We start from the raw sequence: 24037 nt of genomic DNA on the forward strand, positions 1-24037 counted from the left end.
AGCTAAGAGAAATTCAAGAAGATACTCACCTATACTGTTGGTGTCCTTGCTGCCAGACACTAGGTTGTGGGCAGCAGCGTCACATCCAACCAACAATTGGTCGCTGTGCTGATGGCAAACGTGATACCTTGCTCACATTGCTGCATTCTGATGGTCACTAAGTCTCTGGAGCAGAAATCCATCATTGGCATGAAAGAAATTCCATTTCTTACATAGATGCTTGTTCTGGAGTTTCTTAGATTCCTAGCATAAATCGGCTTACCCTCAGATTAATCTGCAGCACCTCCAGTCTTTGTCTTGCTGCCATCATTCCCTTTGAGTTCTTGGATAACACTGACGGTGACCTACGAGAACCCTAGAAACAATCTCAGGTCTTGCTCTCGCATCGCCTTCAGGGACTTCTCTCTGACCTCCACCACCAGGGATTGTCCTTCCGGTACAATCTTCTGGTCGATTACTCTCCAGTCCTCTGTCAAGACTTTAGGTTTCTGGACCACTATTTTCTCGAATTGAGTCTTAGGAGAGACATCCTTAAAGATCTTTGGTACCTTTGCGGTATTAAGAAGCTCTGCTGCTGTTTTGACCAGCAGCTTTACATCTTCCCACGGGGATATAATGGGCACCTTGTCCTTAAGCCATGCCACTGTGTGCACCCCCTTACAGACAAAAATAAGGGCACCACAGTCTCGATAGATGCTCTTGAAGTTGGATCCTGGACCAGCGTCCACCCTCCCCCCTTTCCCTATCTTTCCAAGAGGGCCATATGTACATGTCCTTCCTCTTGGAAGGTGATGGCTACCAGTGGATAGCCTTCCAGGATAACTGCCATCTTAAAAACAGAGACTGCAGTACTGTAGATCTGTTTCCCTATTTCTTGCCTCAGTTTTTCTGGGTTCACTTATCCAGGGAGGAGGGGGTCTTAGATTCCTCCCATATCTTCTTGCTGGCTGTCTTTGACGTTGTGGGGGGTCTGCATATCCCCTTTAACCTGAGACAGTTTTTTCTTGGGGTTCTTGGGCTCAAGCCCTTTTAATTCCCCCCCACATGTGTTTGGGAAACCATTGTGTCCCCTCCTTTTGTCTCTAGTTTCCTAAGGAATTTCCTCATCTGGGCTCCAGACAAGGCTTTAATCTTGATCTGGTCTAACTTGTCAGTTACAGTTCCCACTTTTGGCTCAGGTCTAGACCCTCATTCAGTAGTAGAAATGCATTCCATTGGTCCTCACCCCGACGTTTGGGTGTCCGAGGTCTCAGTTTTCCCCTCAGTTTGTTTTAATTTATTGTCTTTTGTTGTGTCCATCTTCGTCGCACGAGAGTTGGGGATCTACGTGGTCCACACCTCGAATACCCCGTGTGGTGTAAGGCTACTTGCTCAGGGAGGTCGCCCGGTATCCCTGAGGCTTTGTTTGTGACACATCGTTCCGTGTGCCACGAATCCCTCAACAAGGATCGCATCAGACCTTAGGTTGGGAAAGGGAATTGGGTAAGGACTAGGAGTGGATAAGGAAGATAGGATGTTGTGGGACACTTTTAGCCTGATCCATTAACTAAGGCCTTTCCAGCAGTAGGGCCTCTACCTTCGGCATAGCCCTCAGCTCTGTTTATCACCTTCAGTTTCACGACCTTTACATGGGACTTAGCGATAGTACCTTTGTATACACTGATGACTCAGACTGACCGTGGGGTCGGGTGTGCCATCGTCATTGGCACCCGTGGCTACTGCCGAGGCTGCAGTCCTTGTACCGCAACCCACGAGTTCTTGTATTCCCTCCGATGTTGCCGTCTGTCAGGAGGTGGTGCCCCCGTAGCATCGCAATTGGTCCTCGCTTCATGGGAGTGAACTCTGGGTTATTAAGCCTGTCCCAGCGACTTGGACGACTTCCTCTCGGCCCTCCCGCCGGTAGGAGATCATTTTAGCTAGGCTGCGTGTTGGGCACTGCCTTTTTAGCCATCTTCATTTGATAATTGGCCCTACACAACCACTTTGACACATTGCGCCCAAGTTTTAACTGACCGCCACTTCCTGATGTAATGCCTATTTTTTTTAACTATTTCAGTTCCCGCTTGGGTTTGCCGTCTGAGTTATCAGCCGTTTTAATAAATTATGTGCAGGCTGTTGACCGTGTTTTACTTTTTATCGACGAAAGCAGTATGGTGAAGGCCATTTAATTTTTAGTTTTGGACCTCCGTTCCGGTATGGTGTTTTTCAGCCTTTTCTTCACGTGCCAGTTTTTGCTTTCTTCTCTTATGTCAATCAGGACTGATGTGTAGTTGTTCTTTAATTCCTCTCTGCCTTCATGTTCTATAGTTTTGACTTGGGTGCGTATGACCCCAGTTGTTTTTTGCGCCCTAAAGCACAACAAAACCAAAACCCGTACCCAGTCTCTGTGCTGAGGCCCGGGGAATCACCACTCACTACCCGGCGGCAGCTCCTCATTTTGTGTCAGGCATGCAAGTTCCTTGCTGCTCTAAATTCACCAGCCTAGCAAAGTGTTTTTCGTCCATCTCTGGAACACATTTTCTCTCATCATTCATGAGCAACAGGGCCATTTTGGATCTGTGCACAGCATTTGCTGGAATCATTTGGTGTGGAGGTAGCACAACCCCAAATCCAAGGTTTTAACCCTGGTTACTGCGGAGGCCCAGTATCATTTTAGATTTAGTGCAGTACACATATTTTTAACACATTATTTTATGACATTTCAACTGAGCACCATAACTATGTAGCTGTATTTACGGGTGCTTCTAAACAATGGAGCTTTCTCAGTTGCTCTGTTGCATTTCCTGATTGTGTCCTCAATATGTGACAGCAGAGCAGGTGCAGCGTGTTTAACAGTGCTAAATGTTTTCTCTGTCACAACATCCTGAGTGCCCTTCACACTCTACAATGATGTACCCAGCAGATAAAGTAGTCCAGAATATCCAGGACAAGGTCCTCAACCTACAAAGACTGTGGAAGGAGGTTCTTGCTGCTGGGTACCAGGATGGATGGATATTGCATGGAATGAAAGGTTTACTGTGGCAGCTAAGAAGATGTGTGTTGTGATCTTCAGATACTCCAGTGTGCCATCCTCGTACATGCTATCACTTCTTTGTTAAGGTACAGACTCGTGCATGATGGAAGAGATTGGAAATGATAGACATTAAGTTGTGTCTAATAAATTCCACTAAGCGACCATGGCCTACCTCCTTCCAGCCGTACGGGCGAGATGAGCAGGCCTATGACCCATGGCGTGTTGCTCTGGTGAGAGGACACTCCAACGAACAGTGCTTGTGGTGTACAGACTAATAGCATACCACATTTTACTAGACTGTTTTGTTTTCGGACCATAGGGCGGCAGCTCTTTTGCCGACAGGCTTCCCTCTTATTTTAATTGACAATGAAACAAATGTGAAATGACTTTTAAGGTTTTGTGAACTGACAGATTCACTCCCTAAAATTTTAGGATGCCATTTTTAATGTTTTAGGGTGGCCAGCTTATCCCTGTTTCTTGTAAGTTATAGGTTTACGTCATCTGAACAATTGTGACCCCCCCCCCCCCCCCCCCCACACACACACACACAAATAAAACTAAGGTTTTGAGGGTACATGACAAAAAAGTACAAAAATAAAAGCAACAGAATGTCAAATTGAGCATTTTGCACAACACAAATATTTAGGGAGCATACTAACTAATGATGGGATGGGTGAAAGAGCTGCAATGGCAAAGCAAGCTTTCCATAAGAAGAAATGCTTATTATGCAGCAAATTGGGGTTGGGGTTAAGAGAAAGGTTAGTTAAATAGTTTATGTGGAATGTTTTTCTGTACGGCTGGAAGCTGGATGTTGAATTAGACAGAGAGAGCCAGAATTGAAGCATTCGCAATGTTGGGTTGTAGGGCAATGGAGAAAATAAAATGGATGTTGGATAAAGTTAAGGACTGCAAAGGATAAAGGAATAAAGAACTCTACTAACCTTGAATAAGTAAAGGAGCGCTGACTGTCTAAGATGTATATTGTGAAGAAACGGAGTTCTAACAACAGCTATCGAAGGTAGAGTGGAAGGCAGGAGAAAATAGGAAGGATGGCATAAATGGTGGGTTAAGTAAAAATGGGGAAAGGTGTCAGGGAGCTGGAAATAGTTACAGCACCATTTGGTGGTGGTGGTGGTGGTGGTGGTGGTGGTGACTCATAACAAAATTCTGCAAACTAATGATGAGAGGTGGTGTCATGGGGAACCCTGTAACTCCTACCTGCAGTGAGAATATTTCTGATTGCCACATTGTCCTCAGGCTTGGAGAAAACATGCCTGAGGCTGCTGACAAAGGCAGTTCCTCTATAGGCCTGCAGAAGCCCTTGCTTGTCACAATAACTACAGTAGTATATTGCACCACTATCACTATCATTCTGAATAAAATTGCTCTCCAGATTGAAATTGGGATCAATCACTCACCTGACAATCTACCCCGGCAAGTATAAGCTCTGATATGATGCACTGTTTTAACTTGTCACATATTATGGACACAACATGTACTCTGTGTAGAGTAACAGAATTTAAGCTCAGCAGTATGTTTCTATTTAGTATCACTATGTTCATTTTTAGTCTTTATTGGTTTATAGACATGTTTCAAGAATATTTCTGGTTGCTTGCATGCTCTCTCCCCCTCCTTTGCCTATTCGAAATTGTGCACAGACATTATATTTCTGACACTACAGATCCAAATTATGTAATTAAGGTTTTAATTTAGGGATGTGTTGTATATCTTTGTAAGTAGGCTAAACGTGGCGAACCTACACTGCACCGCACTTTTCAATATCCTTCTTCCACCTAAGCTCCACTAGCCCAAAAAAAGATAGAGTGCCCACCTGGACCTTATTGACTCCTGTAAGTAATTGAATTTTGTTCACTGGCACCCCCCCCCCCCCTCCCCCCAACAACTCACTCACTCTACAAACTGAAAAGTCAGTATCAGTAATAAAGTCTATCTGATACCTGAATAATGTATGTACTTACATTAAGACCAATTGTAACTAACAGACACTGTTCTGCTGAGGAGATATGTGAATGTTTGGAAGTGCTTAAAAATCGCTATTTTAGCAACTTGAGGTGATGTAAAACATTTTAGTGAATACCAAGTACTAAACGAACCATTCCTTGATTGTTATCTTGATTGATCTGTTACATAGGTTCCCTAATGAAGGGCCAGAAAAGGAATATGACATCGCTCTGACCAACCTGTGGAATAGAGAGAAAGTGCAAAACCCACCTGAGAAGAATCATTCTCTGAATAGAACAATCATTTACTTCTCTGATCCAGAAGAGGCAGGTGATGTCGTCCAGCAGACAGTGATGGTTAAGAAGGCTAATGTTACTCTTTTTCAGGCTCACTGGACATCAGGTATTTTTCTTACAGAATGACAATCTCGATTTATATCAAACGTATGTTCTTGTAATATTAAATTTCTTTTTTAGAAAAATTTGCCCCAGCTTCTTACCCTGTGAAGAATACACTCATAATTACTGGCATACCATCAGTTGTCATGCACAACATAGAAAATGATATTCGTGCTTTATTTCAAAAATATGTGGGAGATAACATTGTCAATGTTTGGATGTACCCCAACAATGGGACATCTGTCATAGAGCTGGGTACTGAGAAAGCGGCTACAGCAATGATGGAGGTATTATCACAAATAATTAATTTAGTTTTTATATGAGAATGCCATTTAAACTGAAAGAAAAACATAGGATATAGTGATGGAGTCAGCACACTTTCACATCTAACTGTTTTCTTTCACGTAGCTATCGAGAGGCACCCTGTATTTGGAGGAAATGAAAATAACGGTCAGTAATGCGTACATAATAATGGAGCTGCCTTTTGCTAATACGGAGAGTTTGGCACCATCAAGATTTGAGGACAAAGAGGTTGAGACTAAATCTATTTTTCAGACTTTTTCAGCAGCAAAATACAATGTGAAACTACATTCACATTTCACAACTTCAGTTTTCTATTCTGCTTCTAGGAGTTGCGGTATTCCCTGCGTTCTCTCGAGAAATTTGCCCCGTGGGTTCGCCACGTGTATGTGGTGACAAACGGCCAGATACCTCACTGGTTAAACCTGGACAACCCACGTCTTACTGTGGTCCCTCACAACAAAATATTTCCCGACATGTCTCATTTGCCGACATTCAGTAGTCCGGCAATAGAAACTCACTTGCATAGGTACTTCTACATTGTGTTTTATATTTATGTCATAACAATGCAATTTCACAAATAATTTGTGTTACTCTTAGCCATAGATGCAAAAGGCAGTAGAATGAAAATGATAAAGTATGATTTGTTTCTGAAACATCGTGTCCAACCAAAAACTCAACTCATTGTCAATATGACGCACAGTTGACAGTTACGTCATATCAGTTTGTCTTAGTATCCATAGAAGTGATCCTGCCAATAGTACATTTAAGTATCATTTTGAAGATACGTATATTATGAGGGCTAGCTAGAAAGTAACAGACACTTTGATCTGTTGTGGCTGTGGGTGGGAGCCACCATTTTAGTGCCATAACTAGGGCCCGGATTTCAGTTACCTAAAAAACAGTGAAATATGCAAACATTTATGACCTAAAACTTACATAAATATGACCTTAAAAATAAAATATGACTCAATAGAAGTTTATTTAAAGCATTCTTGTTTGTTTATTTAATTTTTTATTCACCATAAAGTAATACAAAATTTGTTCCATAAAAACACGGGAGAACTGCCGGATATCAGTAACGTCCTGCCACAATATTTCGGCGCCGAGTCTTCTGGCCATCACGCTGAGCAGCGCATGCGCAATGTCACCACAGAAGGCTTTAAATAGCGGAGCTCAGCTCGTACTCGCCAGTACTACTACAGTGGCACTCACCTGAAGATGGCCAGAAGACTCTGCGCCGAAATATCGTGGCAGGACGTTACTGATATCCGGCAGTTCTCTCGTGTTTTTATGGAACAATCAGTATGCCGGGAAAGCTTTAAACATCACATCAATACAAAATTCACTTCTCAAAATATTGTAAGTATAGTTCTTTCTTTCTGTAGGGTTTGTGGCTAATTTGCACTTATTTTTTGAATGTCTGAATGTTCTATTTTCTAAATACAAATTACAGTGAAAAGGTCATTTATTGAAACAGTAAAACAATGTTTTTATTTCTACATAGTATTTAAAGCATTTAACATTATTTAACGCCGTATGTCAATCTTCAGTATCTGCAAAGTTGCACTGGATCACAAGGTGCATTTTCAGGTTTTCCATTGTCAAAGGTATACGGTTGTCACTGAGGATAGTTTTGTACCTGGAAAAGCTCCTTTCCACTTCACAAGACATCACTGGAGCGTATTTGAAGGCAGCCAGGTCACTGGAGTTCAGCTTTGTTTCCGTATATTCAAATGTTGTGGCATTCCTTGAAAGACTGTCACTAATTTGCGCAATGTACAATATCCAGGATTCCGGTGGAGAACGCTTTGCTATTTGGTTTTCACTTTGTCAGCCACATGACCACGAGCTCGACCCAACTCACTCTGCACGTGTTGCACAATACTCAGCGCCTCACATAGCTGAGTGCCAACAGCTTCCAGTCATTTGATGGCTTTTGATATCACAGAAAAATTGGCGTTGATATATGCCAAGTTTCGAGACAATGTATCTGTAAAAACTTCTTTCACAATTTTGATAGCACTTGATTCATCACTATCAAGCTCACAGAAGATTCTTTATTTGGGTGTAGTTGGTGCAGTAATACTCAGCAGCATTAAGCCAAGAACCCCATTGTGTAAGAACAGGTTTAGGTGGGAGGGGCATTGAAGGTGCTTGTTCCTTGAATTTCTGCACCTGTAGCGGAGCCTTCACGTAAGATTTTCTTGCCACAGGAAATTAATTTGTCCACGTCAGGGTAATTTGATAGCACCTTTTCGGCAACTCTGTGCAATGCATGTGCAAGGCAAGTGGTGTACACCATGCTGGCGTAGAGAATCTGAAGCCCTTTGGCTGCTTTAGCCATATATGAAGCACCATCTGTTACAAGCAGCAAAACATTCTCTCTTTTCACGCCATCCGACCACAGTAGCTTCAGAGAGTTGTCAAACAAAATAGCAATCGTCGAATTGTTTACTCTATCGAGAGCTTCACACGTTAGTATGAACATATCTCCAGGGCCATCAACTTTTAGAACACCAACAACGACATTTGCAATACATCACCCACTAATATCCGTAGTTTCATCTATCAACAGCCAGATCTTTTGCTCAGCAATAGTAATTTGTATTTTGTTGAGCACATCATTGTAGCATATGGATAAATAGTTCATTCATCTGGAACTGGATGTGTTGTGTACTTCTCCAAGAACCATCTGCAGCATGGATTCTTCATCTTTTCCTATGGGATGTTGCAGGACACCATCATTTCACACAAATCCTTGCAGAATGATTGCACGGTTGACGATTGACCTGTCTGTTCGAATAACAGCATTTGCCTGCTGTTATTTTCAGCACTTCGTTTCACACAGCTGCTGTGTTTAGCGGTATTACAGTGTTGTTACACATTAAAGCACTTTTCTGCACTAACTTCAACTTCACAAAGTTTAAAAAATAATATTTTCCCACAAATACTAAAGAACTCCTCTCCAAATTCTTGAACATATCCTCGCAACTTCACTCTGTCGGAGCACTTTGTGTTAGGTGTGATGAACAAGGCAAAGGCTGTATTCAAACTGGTTACTGAGAACACCTGTGTGACTGTGATGATTATTATGGCAGAAGCCGCCTTTGTTGGCTCTGAGAGCGTATTGTCGACTCTGCGCAACAATGTTTTATGTTCGTGAAATGACTGTTGTGGTACACCGATTTTCTGCTACAGTCCTGAGAAATAAAGCTGTGTGCTAATTTATCTGTTTATCTTTCATAATAGCACATTAAATATTGTCTCGTGAGCAACATTTTCATTTTCTTATTCCTGTGTCATGTAAGATACGAGAAAAACGGTATATGCATTTTTGGCAAAAGTTGACGGAAATATGACCTATTATATTAAAAGTTGGCCGCAATGTGACCTATTACTAAAATTTGTTGAAATATGACTTTATATGCACAATCAAAATACATCTTTCGATACTAAAATGCCTAGATTTGTGTATAAAGTGTTCTAAAATTCACCCTATAGTTCAGAAAAATATATGACTTGTCATTAAAATCCAGGCCCTAGCCTTAATGTTCCTACACTCAGTAGGCATCCAGTTGTAGCATGTGGTCTGGCTCTCTTCTGCTTTGCTTTATACGAAGTGTTAAAATGTGTGCTGCGATAGAAAATCCCATCACTTGTGAGGTGCGTTCTGTGATTAGGTTTTTCTTGGCAAAAAACTACGAATCGGTAGAAATTTATTGCAACCTTTGTTATGTGTACCGAAAAGGAATAATGAGTGAAAACCAAGTAACACAACAGTGCATTGATTTAAAAAATGGCAGTACCAATATTCATAATGAAGACCAGTGTGGTAATCTTGGACTTCTGACTGAGTAACTGATGATAAAAATCAATGATGAAATTCGTGAAAATCGTCTTTTCACGATTATGGAACTTTCACAACATTTTCCCCAAATTTCAGTGTTTGGCGCATGAAATTGTAGTGCATAAGCTTGGTTAGCGCAAGTTTTATGCTAGGTACGATTCAAAATCTTAACAGAACACTACGAAAACAGAGACTGGCTGAAGCACAGACCTTCCTCAAAGATAACAAGAAAAACTGTAACAGAGTTATCAATTGTGTTGTAGCAGGGAACAAGATTTGGGTGAAGCATGGCAATTGTGAAACAGAATGACTGTCAATGGAATCGGCACACACAAATTCTTCCAAGGAAGTGTTTCCAAATGCTAACAGCAAGAAAGACCATAGCTACTGTGTTTTGGGACTGTAAGGGAGTGATTATCCATTGATTTTCTTGAACGTGGCTCAATAACTAACGCAGAGAGGTATTGTCAAACACTGTGCAACACGAAACAAGCATCAGGGAAAACTTACCACAGAAGTTTTGTAGTCCTTTCAAGACAATGCACGTCCGTAAATGGCCAGTTATTCCCATGGGGTCCTATGGGGATTTGGATGGGATTTGGCACCGATCGATTACTGCCTCTTCTCAGCAATGAAGACTTGGCTCGCTACAATACACTGCTTTGACACTGACACGAAACTGCATGTCGGTATAAAACAGTGGTTGCAATTGCAGGTGGCTGATTTCTACAGAGATGGTATTGAAAAATTTGTCAGATAGTGCCATAAGTGCATCAGTTTGAATGGTGATTATATAGAAAAGTAGGTTAAGAGTGTATCTTTGAAATGTACACAATAAAATTTGGTTTTTCCATATTTTTAATTGTTTATTTCAAAACATCTGTTTTTTTCTGGATAATCCTCACATGTGTGTTACTGAACATTATACTACTCCTCGGCTTTAGATGTGCCCTTATTCACTGTCTGAAAAGCATATGATTTAAGCAACATATAATTATTATTGATACAAATGTTTAAAGTTTCAAACTATTCCAACCATATTACTCCCAAAAACTTGGCAGTTTGTGACTGTACCAGGAATTTTAATACAATTTACTGTATATCAAGACATGAAATCGGTGATATGTTTCATATGTTAGTGAGTTATCAGTGCTTCAGATTCATTGTGACTAACTACAGGAGGACACGGTTGTTTCCAGTTTGATTATATTAGGCTAGATATACTTTGTGTTCCATAGATCCAAAGTTAGGTAATCTTCAATAATGTTGAACATATCATAATCGAGAACTACTCAGTATAACAAATGGTAAAAAATCAGGGATGGATTAACAATATTAATTCCTACAGACTGGTACTCACCAAATAGAGGAGTCGAGTGGCAGACAGGCACATTTATACACAAACAATTATCACACGAACGGCTTCCATCATCTCTGGAGCACCGTGACCCATCTGACCCCAGTAGGACTACAACTCGCTTCCAGCAAGCTGAGTAGACGTGGCAGACAATGCAGCTCTGAGCAGTTTCGACAGACTAAAGCAATATTAGGAAACGCTGTTCTGAGATACGCTGGAAGGATTACGTGGACAAACAGTGAAAAGATAATCTCTGGGGTGAGGCATATAAAGTCTTCACTGGGAGAATAGAAATACCATTATTATTGTCCCCCCAGGGGGCTCGCAGCTCGTCGGTGGGTTCGTGCTCGGCTACCTCGGAGCCCCAGCCGTTGCAGCAGCTTTTTCCTTCTGTCAGTCCTCTCGCTATTCTTTTTCCCCTCCCTTGTGAGACATGTCTGGGATGTTTTTGGGAATGTGTTCTGCATTTTCAGTAACTGACATCAAAACAGTCTCTCCACTGTCTGTCATTCCTTTTTTCTTTCTTCGCTCACCTTCTCCTGTCCTTCCTCCCCTTTGGCATTTGAGTTTTCTCTCATTTTCTTCTTCCTCCCTTTGCACTCCTGAAGGCCGGCCCGCGTGTCTGATGTGTAACAGGTGACTGGGTAACACGTAAGTCCCAGCCCCGGGTTGACAGGTAGGGTTTGCACGTACCCTCTGGTAAAGGCCAGGCCCAGGGAGAGGTGATTGCCTCAGCTGCTACCTTTCCAAATTGCCGATTGTCTCCCTGTCACGTGTCCGGGAGATGTGACCCTGAGTGTGAACAATCACCTACGGTGGGTGCACCCTTACTGAGGGATCCTCCCCCCCCCCCCTCCCCCCCCCCCCTCTCCCCCCTCCGTTATTGGAAGGAGTGCACCATCGAAGATGCTGGCAATCGTGGGGGATTTTCTCGCAATGAGCAAATCGTCTTCTCAGCAGTCAGCATCTACTAAATGTAATTGGAATGGGGATCATAATTCAAAGACCCTCCCAGCTGCCTTGTGGTTCCTCACGGTTCCGTGTACTGAAGACAGTTGATATGGTAAATTCATTTAGTATTCAGAAATCAAACAATGGAAAATCCGTGATGGTATGTAACAACATTTGAAAAGTAAAGTTGCCACTCACCGTATAGCGTAGATGCCGAGTTGCAGATAGAAGTAACGTGTTTATCTGCGACTCGGCATCTCTGCTATATTATTCGGAAAGGTGTCGATACAGTTGCCGGCCCGGTGAAATACTGCTCTCATTTACTCAGTCACTCTTTGCTTTCGGAAATTACTTCAGATTCTCAATCGCAACAACCACTCGCAACTCCGATCCTCCGCGGCTATCGCATTCGTGTCTCTCCCCGCCGAGTGCTTCCCACGATGTCACGTACGCTAGGCCGCTCGTCGGTCCGACCGAGGCAGAAATCCGAACGTACCTCTCCGATCGGGGCGCGATTACGGTCCGTCGGGTGATGAAAAAGGTAGATGCATCCTTAGTGCCCAAAACACACGTTTTTCTCACTTTCGATAGAGTTGTCCTCCCGTCAAAGATGAAAGCGGGCTACAAAATGATCAGTCAGACCGTACCTGGTGTGCTGCTACCAGTGTCATCATTACAACCACACTCGAGAGTCCTGTCGACAACGGGCCAAATGCGTGTAACCTGTGGCAGGGACGCTCACGAGGGTGATTGTCTGCCTCCGCCTGCTCCCCACTGTATCGATGCAATGGTGACCGTGCAGCTTCCTCCTGAGATGAGCGGGCCGTCCGGGAGATCTGGGTGAAGAAAAAAGTGCCGTACCCCGTCGCTCACGTGTTGTCGACTAGTCGGAAACTTTGCGTTGCACCCTCCGGCACTTACAGTAACACTCTTGCTACATCTCGCCCCACAAATGACGTTGCCACACAGATGTGCAACTTCAAATTCGGCACCACAGGTGTAAAATCGCCCAGTGTCACGGTAGCGTCTCCGTCTCCTGCTCCAGCAGTGCGTCGAGCCGCCGGACTTTTGCCTCGTGGGGCAGTCAGCTGCTACACGACCGGCAGGCCGGAAAGGACAGGAGGAATATTTCCGCGAAGGCTTTTTGTAACCCTCCGGCCGGCAAACGTCTTTCCAACTGGAAAGGCTCCAAAAAATCGAATGGAGGCAAACTGTCTTCTCCTTCGCAGACCCGGAGATTGTCTTCGACAGTGTCACCCGGTGACCTCTGTGTCACCAGAGTACACTGCCGAACATTTTTCTGCCCTGGACTCCGCAGACTGACAGGAGGAGAATGCCGAAGCCTCTGTAGATCTCGTGGAGCGTGATCCTCCGGCCTCTGTGCCCTCTATCAGACAATATTTGGAGGCTAGCACTTGGCAGCCACTGAGGTGTCCCTCGTTAATTTTTTTCCTCACCTGCTGTCTTTGTCACGACTCTCCTTCAATAGAACATTCGTGGCTTTAGATCCGAGAAAGATGAGTTATGAATCAAACAATGGAAAATCCAGGATGGAATGTAACATGCTTCGTGGCTTGTTCCACAGCTGGAGGAGGAGACGGAGGTGCTACTGTGACACTGGGCGATTTTACACCTGAGGAATTATGGCTACTCTTAGAATTGCAGTGTCCGCTTGTTCTCTACCTCCAGGAAACAAACTTGTGTCCTCACAACCGCTTCGAGCTCTCGCATTTCTTTCGTGTCCGCTTTGACCTTCCACACGAAGACTGCATTCCATCTCGTAGAGGAGCCGTGCTGCTCACCTGGGATGACTCATGTCCATGGTCAAACCGTCTACCTGACTCGAGCTGTTGCAGTCTGGAGTTTTCTTCCTCGCTTCACCTCTTCTCTTTGTACTGTTTACATCCATCCATCATTTGGTGTCACAAGGGCAGACTTTCTCCAGCTTATTGGGCAACTCCCTCACCCCTTTCTGCTCCCCCCAGGGGGCTCGCCACTCTTTGGCGGGTTCGTGCTCGACTACCACAGGGGCCTGGCCCTTGCAACACTTTTACCCTTCCGTGCTGCATGTCTCTCCTCTTGCTATATTTTCCCCCCCTCACTTGGGGAACACGTCTGGTGTATTATTGGGAATGTTCTGAATTCTGTCGCTGACCTGCAAATAGTCTCAACTTTCTTTTTGGCTCCCTTTTCCTTTCTTTGTTTCCTTCTCCTCTCGTTTCTCTGCTTTGTCATTTGAGGATCCTCTTTTTCCTTCTTCCTCCTTGTGTGCTCCTGAAGGCTGGCCGACGCATGTGGTGCAAAACAGGTGACTGGGTAACGTGTAATCCACAGCCCCAGGTCGACAGGTAGGGTTCGCCCCTGGTACGGGCCAGGCCCTGAGAGGGGTGACTGCCTGAGCTGCAACCTACCCAAATTCCCGACTGGTCCCTCTGCCAGGTGTTATGAAGGTGTGACCTGAGATGTGAACAATCACCTAAGCTGGGTGCATCCCCTGTGAAGGGAGCCCCCAGGTGGAAGGACCACACCAACAGAGAAGCTGGGGATTCCCTTGCAATGAGTCAATCATCTTCACAATCAACGTCTACGATATGTAAACGTAATGAGGCTAACGATTCAAAGACCCTTCCCATTGCAACACGGTTCCTCGTGTTATCACGTACTGAAGATGGTCAGTCCTTCGCCACGGTCGATCCGTTTATTATTCAGAAAGGTGTCAGTGCCATTGCTGGCCCTGTGAAATCCTGCTTTCGTTTACGGAAGGGCACTTTGCTTTTGGAGATGGCTTCTGATTCTCGAGCAGAAATACTACTTGATGCCTCACTTCTGCATGACTACTCTGTTCGTGTCAAGGCACGTAGAACTTTGAATTCTTCCCGTGGTGTAATTTACACCGGGCCGCGTGACGGTCTAACTGAGGCCGAAATACAATCTTACCTCTCCGATCAGGGTGTCATTGCCGTCCATCGTCTAATGAGAAAGGTCGATTCTTAATCGGTGCCCACCCGCACTCTTTTCCTCACCTTTGACAGGGTGGTGGTGGCGTCCAAGATTATAGTGGGCTACGAAATCGTCACAGTCTGGCCGTACATTCCGAATTTGATGTGCTGCTACCAGTGTCATGGGTACAGTTGCACTAGAATGTCTTGTCGACACCCAGCCACGTGTGTAACCTGTGGCAGGGACGCACACGAGGGCGAATGTCCGCCTCCTTCTCTCCGCCGTATCGACTGCAATGGCGGCCGTGCCGCCTCCAAGCGGGATTGCCCCGTGTGTCTAGATGAGCGGGCAGTTCAAGAGATTCGGGTAAAGGAAAAAGTACTGTACCCAGTAGCTCGCAGGTTACTGGCTAGTCGCAAACCCCGTGTTCTCCCATCGGGCATCTACAGTTCAGTTCTCGTTAACCCTTGCTCTGTGAAGGACACAGCCATGCAGATGTGCGACCTCAAATTTGGCTCTGAGGTTGTGAAGTCGCCCAGTGTCGAGGTAGCATCACCGTTCCCCTGTCCCACTGTGCGACAAACTGTCCAACTCTTGCCTAAAGGGGTGAAGCTACCCGCTATACAACTGGCAGGCGGAATGAATCCCTCCATCCCTCTAGCCAAACAACACCCCAGTCTTCCTTTAACCGGAAGGGCTTGAAGAAGTCCGCTAAAGGCAAATGGTCCTTTCCTTTACTGACTTGAAGATCCTGCTCGACAGTGTCGCCACGCGCTCACTTAGCCCCACCGGCCTCTGTCTCACCGGTGCGCACCGCCGACCGTTTTTAGTGTCAGACTCCATATTCCGACTGCACCAGCACACCGATGCTTCTGTCGACCCCGTGAAATGGGATCTTCCTGCTTCTGTGCCCAGTAGTAGCAGCTCTGCACCAGCTGTCCCTCGGCGTCCACAGAGTTGACACCCCTACATCTCTTCCTCCTCCTGACAGTACTCCAATGGAACATTTGTTGCCTTCGGTCCCACAAAGAGGATTTACAGTTGCTGCTAGCATCGCAGCATCCCCTTGTACTCTGTCTTCAGGAAACGAAATTGCGCCCTCAAGACTGCTTTGAGCTTTCTCATTACTTACCAATTCGTTTTGTCCTTCCCCCTGAGGTCGGCATCCCATCTGTCTCATGGGGGCATTATGTTGCTCGTACTGGATAACATTCATAGTCAACCCATCTCCCTGACTACCTGTCTTCGAGCTGTTGCCATTCGCCTTCTCCTTCGCCACCTTACTTTTTCCCTCTGTACAATTTATGTACCTCCGTCCTTCGATATCACCAGGGCAGACTTCCTTCAGATTACTGGGCAGCTACATCCCCCATTTTTGCTACTCAGTGACTCTGATGCGCATCATCCCCTTTGGTGTTCTCCCAGGATGTCCCAGAGATTTTCCCTTTAGGCTGACCTTCTGTACCAACCCAACCTCTTCTTTCTTAACACTGGAGCACCCACTTTCCTTTCTGACTCCTCGCACATCTATTCCCATTTGGACCTATCCTTTTGCACTGCCCAGCTTGCCCATCATCTTCAGTGGTCCATTCTTCCTGACACCTACTTGAACAACCATTTCCCATGTGCTATCAGTTTGCTGGCTCCTGTCCCATCCACATGCAGCCCCAAATGGCAGCTTACTAATTCTGACTGGACCTTTACTCCTCCCTGGTGACCTTCGAAGAACAGGATTTCCCCAGTTGTGATGACCAGGTGGAATATCTCACAAACATTATCCCTATTGCTGCAGAACGTTTCATTCCTCGCACTTCCTCTTTACCACGTTGTGTCCCATTTTCTTGGTGGACTGAAGCATGCTGCGACTCAGTTCATGCACTCCACATTTTTAACCACCACCCTATGCTGGAAAACTGGATTCATTATAAACAGATGCGTACAAAGTGTCGTTGATTTCTTCGGGAGAGCAAAAGAGGTAGTTGGATTTCATTCACTAGTTCTTTTAACAGTTCCACACCTTCGTCTGTCATGTGGGCCAACCTCTGATGGATCTCTGAAACCAAGATCCATTCCCCCATTTCCGGCCTGATAGCAACAGGATCCATGATGACACCGTCTGCTACGATCTCCAACACCTTGGGCCGCCATTATGCAGACGTTTCGAGCTCTTTCCACTATCACCCTGCCTTCATCCATCAGAAAGGAGTGGAGGAGGCTTGGACGATACCCTTCTCTTCCCCAAATCGTGAATGCTATTCACCTTCACTATGAGGGAGCTAGATCATGCTCTCAGTCCCCCCCCCCCCCCCCCCCCCGCCCCCCTCCGCCGGGGGTCCACAACTCTTTTGTGGATACGTGCGTGGCGAGCACGGGACCCCGAGCTAGTGCGGCCCTCTTTCCTTTCCAGGCTGCATACCTTCCTTTTCCGCATCCTTCCCCATCCCCTATCCTGCCCCTGCCCCTCCCCCCTCCCCCCTCACCACCACCTCTTCCCTTCCCCTTCTCCCCCTCTGGGAGTATGTTTTGTGCCTACGTCTGGAGACGCTCTCTTGTAACTGTAAGACAGTCTCTCTTCTTCGCTCTCTGTGCTGGAAAGTCTCTGTCCTTCCTTCGTCCTTCTCTTTTCCTTGCCTCTTCTCTTTACCCTGTTCTCCCCTGCAGCATTTGAGACACCTCTTCCTTCCTTTCCTTTTCTTTGTTCCTCCCTTTCACGTTTTTCCTCCCTGTGCATGTCTGAAGGTCGACCCACGCATTCCCACACGTAGCCAGTGACAGGGTAATGCATAATTTCCCGCCCCGGGTAGACAGGTAGGACACGTACGTACCTCCTGGTAACGGCCAGGCCCAGGGAGGGTTGATTACCTGAGCTGGTACCTTCGGAAAGTGCCAATTGGTCCCTCCGCCGTTTCTCGGGAGGTGTGACCTGAGGTGTGAACAATCACCAAAGGCGGGAGTGCCCTCAGAAAGTGCCCCCACAAGGAAGAAGTCCGCCATCGGAGACGCTGGTAATCATGGGGGACACTTCCACAATGGTTTCCTCATCATCTACCATGCCTGCTCACAAGCGAAAGTTAAATGAGTCTCAGCCACGGACAATTCTTCCATCAGTGCAACAGTTCCTCGTTGTTTCTCGATCGGATGAAGGTCAAGACTTCCCCACAGTCAACCCTTTCATTATTCAGAAAGGTGTGGATGCAATTGCGGGTCCTGTAAAGTCTTGTTTCCGATTACAAAATGGCACCTTGTTGTTAGAAGCAGTCAGTGCCCTCCAGCCACAAAAATTGCTGTGAACTTCTCTGCTACACACCTTCCCTGTCCGGGTGGAAGCGCACAGCACTTTAAATTCATCACACGGGGTGGTTTATACATGCTCCATCGACGGATTGTCCGCCGAGGAAATTCAAAGCTACCTGTTTGCCTAGGGCGTAACGGCTGTTCATCAAGTCATGAAAAGGGCTGACAAGGACTTGCTTCCAACCCGTACTGTCTTCCTGACATTTGACAGAGTTAAACTTCCATCAAACATAAAAGCGGGCTATGAGATAATTTCAGTTCACCCTTACATCCCCAACCCTAAGCGTTGCTATCGGTGCCAGCAGTTCAATCATACCAGCCTGTCATGTTCCAATCTGGCCAAATGGTTATATGTGGAAGGATGCCCATGAGGGTGCTTGTCCACCTCCATCCCCTCTTTGCTTCAACCATATGGGTGACCAAACTGTTTCCTCTAGAGATTGCCCCATTTTCAAAGATGAATGGCTTATTCAGGAAATCAGAGTGAAGGAAAAGGTGTCGACATTTGCTGCTCATAAGTTATTCGCCAGTCGAAAGCCCATTGTGCCTCCCATAGGTAAATATAGCACTGTCGTTGCATCTCCTTGGCCTACTAAGGAGGCAGCCATGCAGACTTGTGATCTCACCTGTAGTGCCACGGTTGTTAGATCGCCCAGCGCAAAGATCGCCGGTCATCTTCTGTCTTCAGGAAACAAAGCTGTGTCCCCGCTATTGCTTTGATTTCCCTCCTTTTCAGTCCGTCCGGTTTGATCCCCTCCTGTTGTTGGCACTCCAGCACATGGAGGACTCATGATTCTTCTCCATGATACTGTCCATTATCACCCAATCCCCTTAAACAGTCCCTTCCAAGCTGTTGCTGTCCGTCTTTCCCTTTCTGGTTACACCTTCTCTCTTTGTACTGTATACATTCCATCATCCACACCAATGGCAAGAGCTGATCTCCTTCATCTCCTTGGTCAGCTATTCGCTGGTTGGGGCTTCAATGCCCACCACCCACTTTGGGGATCTCCGCGTCCTTGTCCGCGAGGCTCCCTATTGATTGATGTCTTCCACCAAGCGGATCTTCTTTGCCTCAACACTGGGGACCCTACATTTTTGTCTGCCTCCACAACAAATTTCTCTCATTTGGACTTTTCGGTCAGTACTGTTCAGCTAGCTCGGCTCTTTGAATGGTTCGCTCCTGCTGATACACACTCGAGTGACCATTTTCCATGTGTCCTTAGATTACAGCCACAACTGCCATCTATGCGCCTGAGACGCTGGAAGTGTGCCCAAGCCATTTGGACACTTTTTTTGTCTCTAGCGACATTCAATGACCATCACTTTCACGCAATACGTAAGCGGCGACGTGCTCTTTACGTTTTCCGCCACCATCCTACTTTGGCCAACTGTATTCGCTATAAGCAGTTACGTGTGCGATGCCGTCGCATCAACAGCGACAGCAAGAAGGCAAACTGGGACTTCTTTACTAGCTCATTTAACACCTTCACTCCCTCCTTGGAAGTTTGGAGTTGAATTTGACGGTTATCTGGTGCGCCTAGTTCCTCCCCAATCTCTGGACTCACTGTTGCTCATGATATCTTAGTGGACCCCGTCACAGTTTCTAGCTCATTGGGTCAACACTTTGCTGAGATTTCAAGCTCTTCAAATTACCCGCCAGCCTTTCTCCTGAATAAACATGGAGCGGAATGTGACCTCTTGCTTTCTCCTCTCAAAATCGCGAAAGCTATAATTCTATTTTCTCCATGCGGGAGCTCCAGCACGCACTCTCTTCTTCTCACTCCTTCACCCCAGGACCGGATGGTATCCACATTCAAATGTTGCTGCATTTATCATACCATAGTCTGCGCTACGTCCTTTGCCTTTATAATCGAATTTGGGCTGACAGTACTTTTCCAAGAATGTGGCAGGAAGCTATCATCGTTCCTGTTCTGAAACCTGGAAAGGACAAACAACTCCCATCTAGCTATCACCCCATTTCTCTCATGAGTAGTGTAAGTAAGGTTTTGGAGCGTATGGTGAATTGCCATTTAGCCTGAAGGCTGGAGCCCCAAAGCCTTTCAACACCTGCCTAATGTGTTTTCCGAAAGCATCGTTCTGCAGTTGACCATCTTGTTGCTCTCTCCACTTGTATCATGAACAATTTTCTCCGGAAACGCCAAACAGTAACGATAGTTTTTGATCTGGAGAGAGCATACGATACCTGTTGGAGGACAGGCATCCTCTCCACACTGTTCTCTTGGGCTTTCGAGGTCGGCTGCCCCTTTTTCTTTGTGAATTTATGGCAGAGCGCACATTTAAAGTGCGGGTGAACACTACTTTCTCCCAAGAAAATGCGGCACCCCAGGGCTGCGTGATAAGTGTTGTACTGTTTGCCATTGCCATAAATCCAATTATGGATTTTCTCCTTCCTGATGCCTCGGGCTCCCTCTTTGTGGACGATTTTGCAATCTACTACAGCTCTCAACGGACCAGCCTTGTTGAAAGACGTCTTCAAAGATGACTCAATCGCCTCCACTCTTGGAGCATCGAAACCAGCTTCCACTTTTCTCCCAGTAAGACCGTTTGTGCCAATTTTGGGCATCGTATGGAGTTTCTTATGCCTTCCCTACGTCTAGGCCCTGTCAACCTTCCATTCACATATGACGCTAAATTCTTTGGTCTTATGTTTGACAGAAAACTGTGCTGGTCCTCCCACGTTTCCTATCTTTCGGCTCGCTGTCTGTGATCCCTCAACACCCTCTGTGTCCTGAATGGTACCTCCTGGGGAGCAGACCGAGTGGTTCTTCTCCGCCTCTATCGCGCCTTAGTGTGCTCGAAATTGGATTATGGTAGCATAGTTTACTCCTCTGCTCGGCTGTCTATTCTTCGACGTCTCGACTGTGTCCACCACCATGGATTACATTTAGTGTCTGGAGCTTTTTACACCAGCCCTGTGGAAAGGCTTTATGCTGAGACTGCTGAACCTCCACTGTCCAATCGGCGAGCTGTCCTTCTGAGTTGTTATGCTAGCCATCTGTCTTCCATGCCTGCTAATCCGGCCCATGACATTTTTTTTATGTCTCCTTGGATTTAGGGTATGCAGGCCACCCTTCCTCTCTACTACCATCAGGCGTATGCGTCCATCAACTGCTACGTTCTCTTTCCTTCCACTTTCCTAAAACATTCTTGACAACTTGAGGTACAGCACCGCCTTGGCTCCGCCCCTGGATCTGCCTGCTCTGTGACCTTTGTCAATTTTCCCTTCTCTCGTTTATCCTCGGGCTTTTGCTGCTATATGTGTACAAATGAAGGATGCCACATTTATTTACACTGATGGCTCAAAAACATCATTTGGTGTAGGGAGTGCGTATATTGTTGGCGACACCCCTAATTGATTTTGGCTTCCCGGCCAGTGTTCGGTTTTTATTGCGGAGCTTTACGCTGTTCTCCAGGCTGTCCGATACATCCGTCGCCATCAGCGGATACAGTATATTATATGCTCAGATTCGCTCATCTCTCTCCTCAGTCTCCAAGCTTTTTACCCTGTCCACGGGATTCAGGACTGCCTCCACTTGCTCCACTTGGGGGGCGTCTCTGTGGCATTCCTCTGGATCCCAGGACACGTTGGTATCCATGGAAACGAGGCGGCTGATATAGCAGCCAAGGCTTCAGTCTCTCTTCTTCAGCCTGCTGTTTGCATGGTTCCCTTTGCCAATGTACAGAGTGTTTTATGTCATCATGTTGCTCTTTTATGGCACGCACGTTGGTCTACACTTCCTAGTAATAAATTGCGGGATGTGAAAGCTCTTCCCTGTGCTTGGAGCTCTTCCTCCCGACCTCGTCATCTGGAGGAGGTAATTTTAACTAGACTCTGGATAGGGCACTGTCTTTTTAGCCATCGACATCTTTTAAGTGACAATCCTTCCCTGCTCTCAACTGTGGACGGTGAGACACCTTTTACTTGAGTGCCCCTATTTTACTCTGTTACGTGCCTGTCTACAGCTGTCGCGTGATATATCTTCCCTTTTAGCAGATGACACGTCATCAGCTGATCGCATTCTCGAGTTTAATAGTGTCAGTGAGATGACGTCAGTCATTTAAAGTTCTTTTTGTGGACAAACAACCCCCCCTTCTATAGTGGTTTTCTAAGCTTTCCTTCTGTTTTTTAGTTTCCCCACTTTTTTGAGTTTCACTGCCAGTGCTGCTGATTTCCAGTTTGCTTTTTTTTTTTAAAATCCTTTTCGTAGGCCACAGACCGCATCTGGGCTGAGGGCACATTTCCTGGATGCTGGTGTGAAGCCACCGTCATACCCATACCTAAGCCCAGTAAGGACAAAAACCTTCCTTCCAGCTACCGCCCCATCTTTCTTATCAACTGCGTTTGCAAGGTGTTGGAACATATGATTCATGCCAGGCTGGTTTGATGGCTGGAGTCTCGCCATTTACTCACGAATGCCCAGTGTGGATTGAAAGTGCAGCATTTTGCAGTTGACCACCTTGTTACTTTGTCCACTCGTGTCATGAATGGTTTTCTGTGGAAATCCAGACTGTGGCTGTGTTTTTTTATCTGAACGAGGCCTACGACACCTGCTGGGGGACTGGTATCCTCCGTACTCTTTACACGTGGGGCTTCCGTGGGTATCTGCCATGTTTTCTTCAGACATTTTTACAAGACCAAGTTTTCAAGGTACGTGTTGGTTCCGCCTTGTCGGACACCTTTATTCAGAAAAGTGGTGTGCCTCCGGGCTCCATCCTAAGTGTCATCATCTTTGCTATCGCCATTAGCCGTATAACGGCCTGTCTCCCGCCGAACATCTCTGGCTCCCTTTATGTCGATGATTGTGCCATGTATTGCAGTTCTCCACGGATCTGCCTTACTGAGCATTATCTTCAGTGCTGTCTCGATTGTCTTCACTCCTGGAGCATCAACAATGGCTTTCGCTTTTCCACTGACAAAACTGTCTGTATGAATTACTGACAGCGCAAATGGTGTCTCCCACCACCTATACATCTTGGGCCTGTTGCTCTTCCATTCATTGACACTACGAAATTCCTGGGGCTCATGCTTGATAGGAAACTCTCTTGGTCCTCCCATGTCTCTTACCTGGCTGCCCGCTGTACACAGTCCCTCCATGTCCTCAGTGTTCTCAATGGTACTTCTTAGGGTGCCAATCAAACCACCCTCTTCCTTTTGTACTGGTCCCTTGTCCATTTGAAACTTGACTATGGGTGTTTCGTTTATGCATCTGCACACCCATCCCTTTTATGCCGTCTCGACACTATTCATCATCATGGCATCCGTTTAGCCACGAGTGTCTTTTACACCAGCTTGGTTGAGAGTCTGTATGCTGAAGCTGGTGAACTACCACTGTCCTACTGCCGTTTGTCTGCCATTCGTGGCCTTCCCTGCTATGCCTCCTTCTTTGATGACTCCTTAGCTCACCAGTATGGGGCTCGTCCCTCTTCTCTGTTACCTCCTGGAGCCCGCTTTCGCCACTTGCTACGGCAGCTTAACTTCACGCTACCTGTCACTTTTCCATTGGGTATGAACCCTTCACCACCTTGGCTTCGTGAAGCAGCCCATGTTAACCTTGGCCTTCATTCGCTTCCTAAGGACACTACTCCAGTCTCTGGCTGTCGCCTTCAGTTTGACGACCTTCGCATGGAACTTAGCGATAGTACCTTTGTATACACTGATGGCTCTTGGACTAGCTGTGAGGTCGGTGTGCTTTTGTCATTGGCACCCATGTCTTTCGATATTGGTTCCCGGCACAATACTCAATATTTTCAGCCGAGCTTTTCGCCTTGTATCAGGCCACGGAGTACATCCGGCGACACAGCCTTCCGAAATGTGTCTTCTGCGCAGCCTCACTCCGTGCCCTCCAAAGTCTGTGTGTGCTGTACACTGCTCATCCCTTAATGCAACGGGTCCAGGAAAACTGTCACTTGTTCACTCTTGGTGGAGCCAATGTCGTGTTTCTGTGGATCCC

The 24037-nt window shown here is 46.1% G+C and overlaps 1 protein-coding gene across 3 annotated transcripts in view; it reads left to right on the top strand.

Annotated features, from left to right (window-relative positions):
* The window catches only part of LOC124711264 (N-acetylglucosamine-1-phosphotransferase subunits alpha/beta-like), a 132230-nt gene that overhangs the window by 52701 nt on the left and 55492 nt on the right, over nt 1–24037 (top strand). For all 3 annotated transcript variants that reach the window (XR_007005449.1, XM_047241243.1, XM_047241244.1), the window contains exons 3-6: nt 5166–5377; nt 5452–5660; nt 5782–5904; nt 6003–6202. Coding sequence is in view for 2 of the 3 variants with exons in the window: in XM_047241243.1 (XP_047097199.1) it covers nt 5166–5377; nt 5452–5660; nt 5782–5904; nt 6003–6202 (744 nt within the window). In the remaining variant the exon portion in view is untranslated. The remainder of the gene's footprint in view (nt 1–5165; nt 5378–5451; nt 5661–5781; nt 5905–6002; nt 6203–24037) is intronic.

The sequence above is a fragment of the Schistocerca piceifrons genome, chromosome 8 (assembly GCF_021461385.2).
Source record: "Schistocerca piceifrons isolate TAMUIC-IGC-003096 chromosome 8, iqSchPice1.1, whole genome shotgun sequence".
NCBI lineage: Eukaryota > Metazoa > Arthropoda > Insecta > Orthoptera > Acrididae > Schistocerca > Schistocerca piceifrons.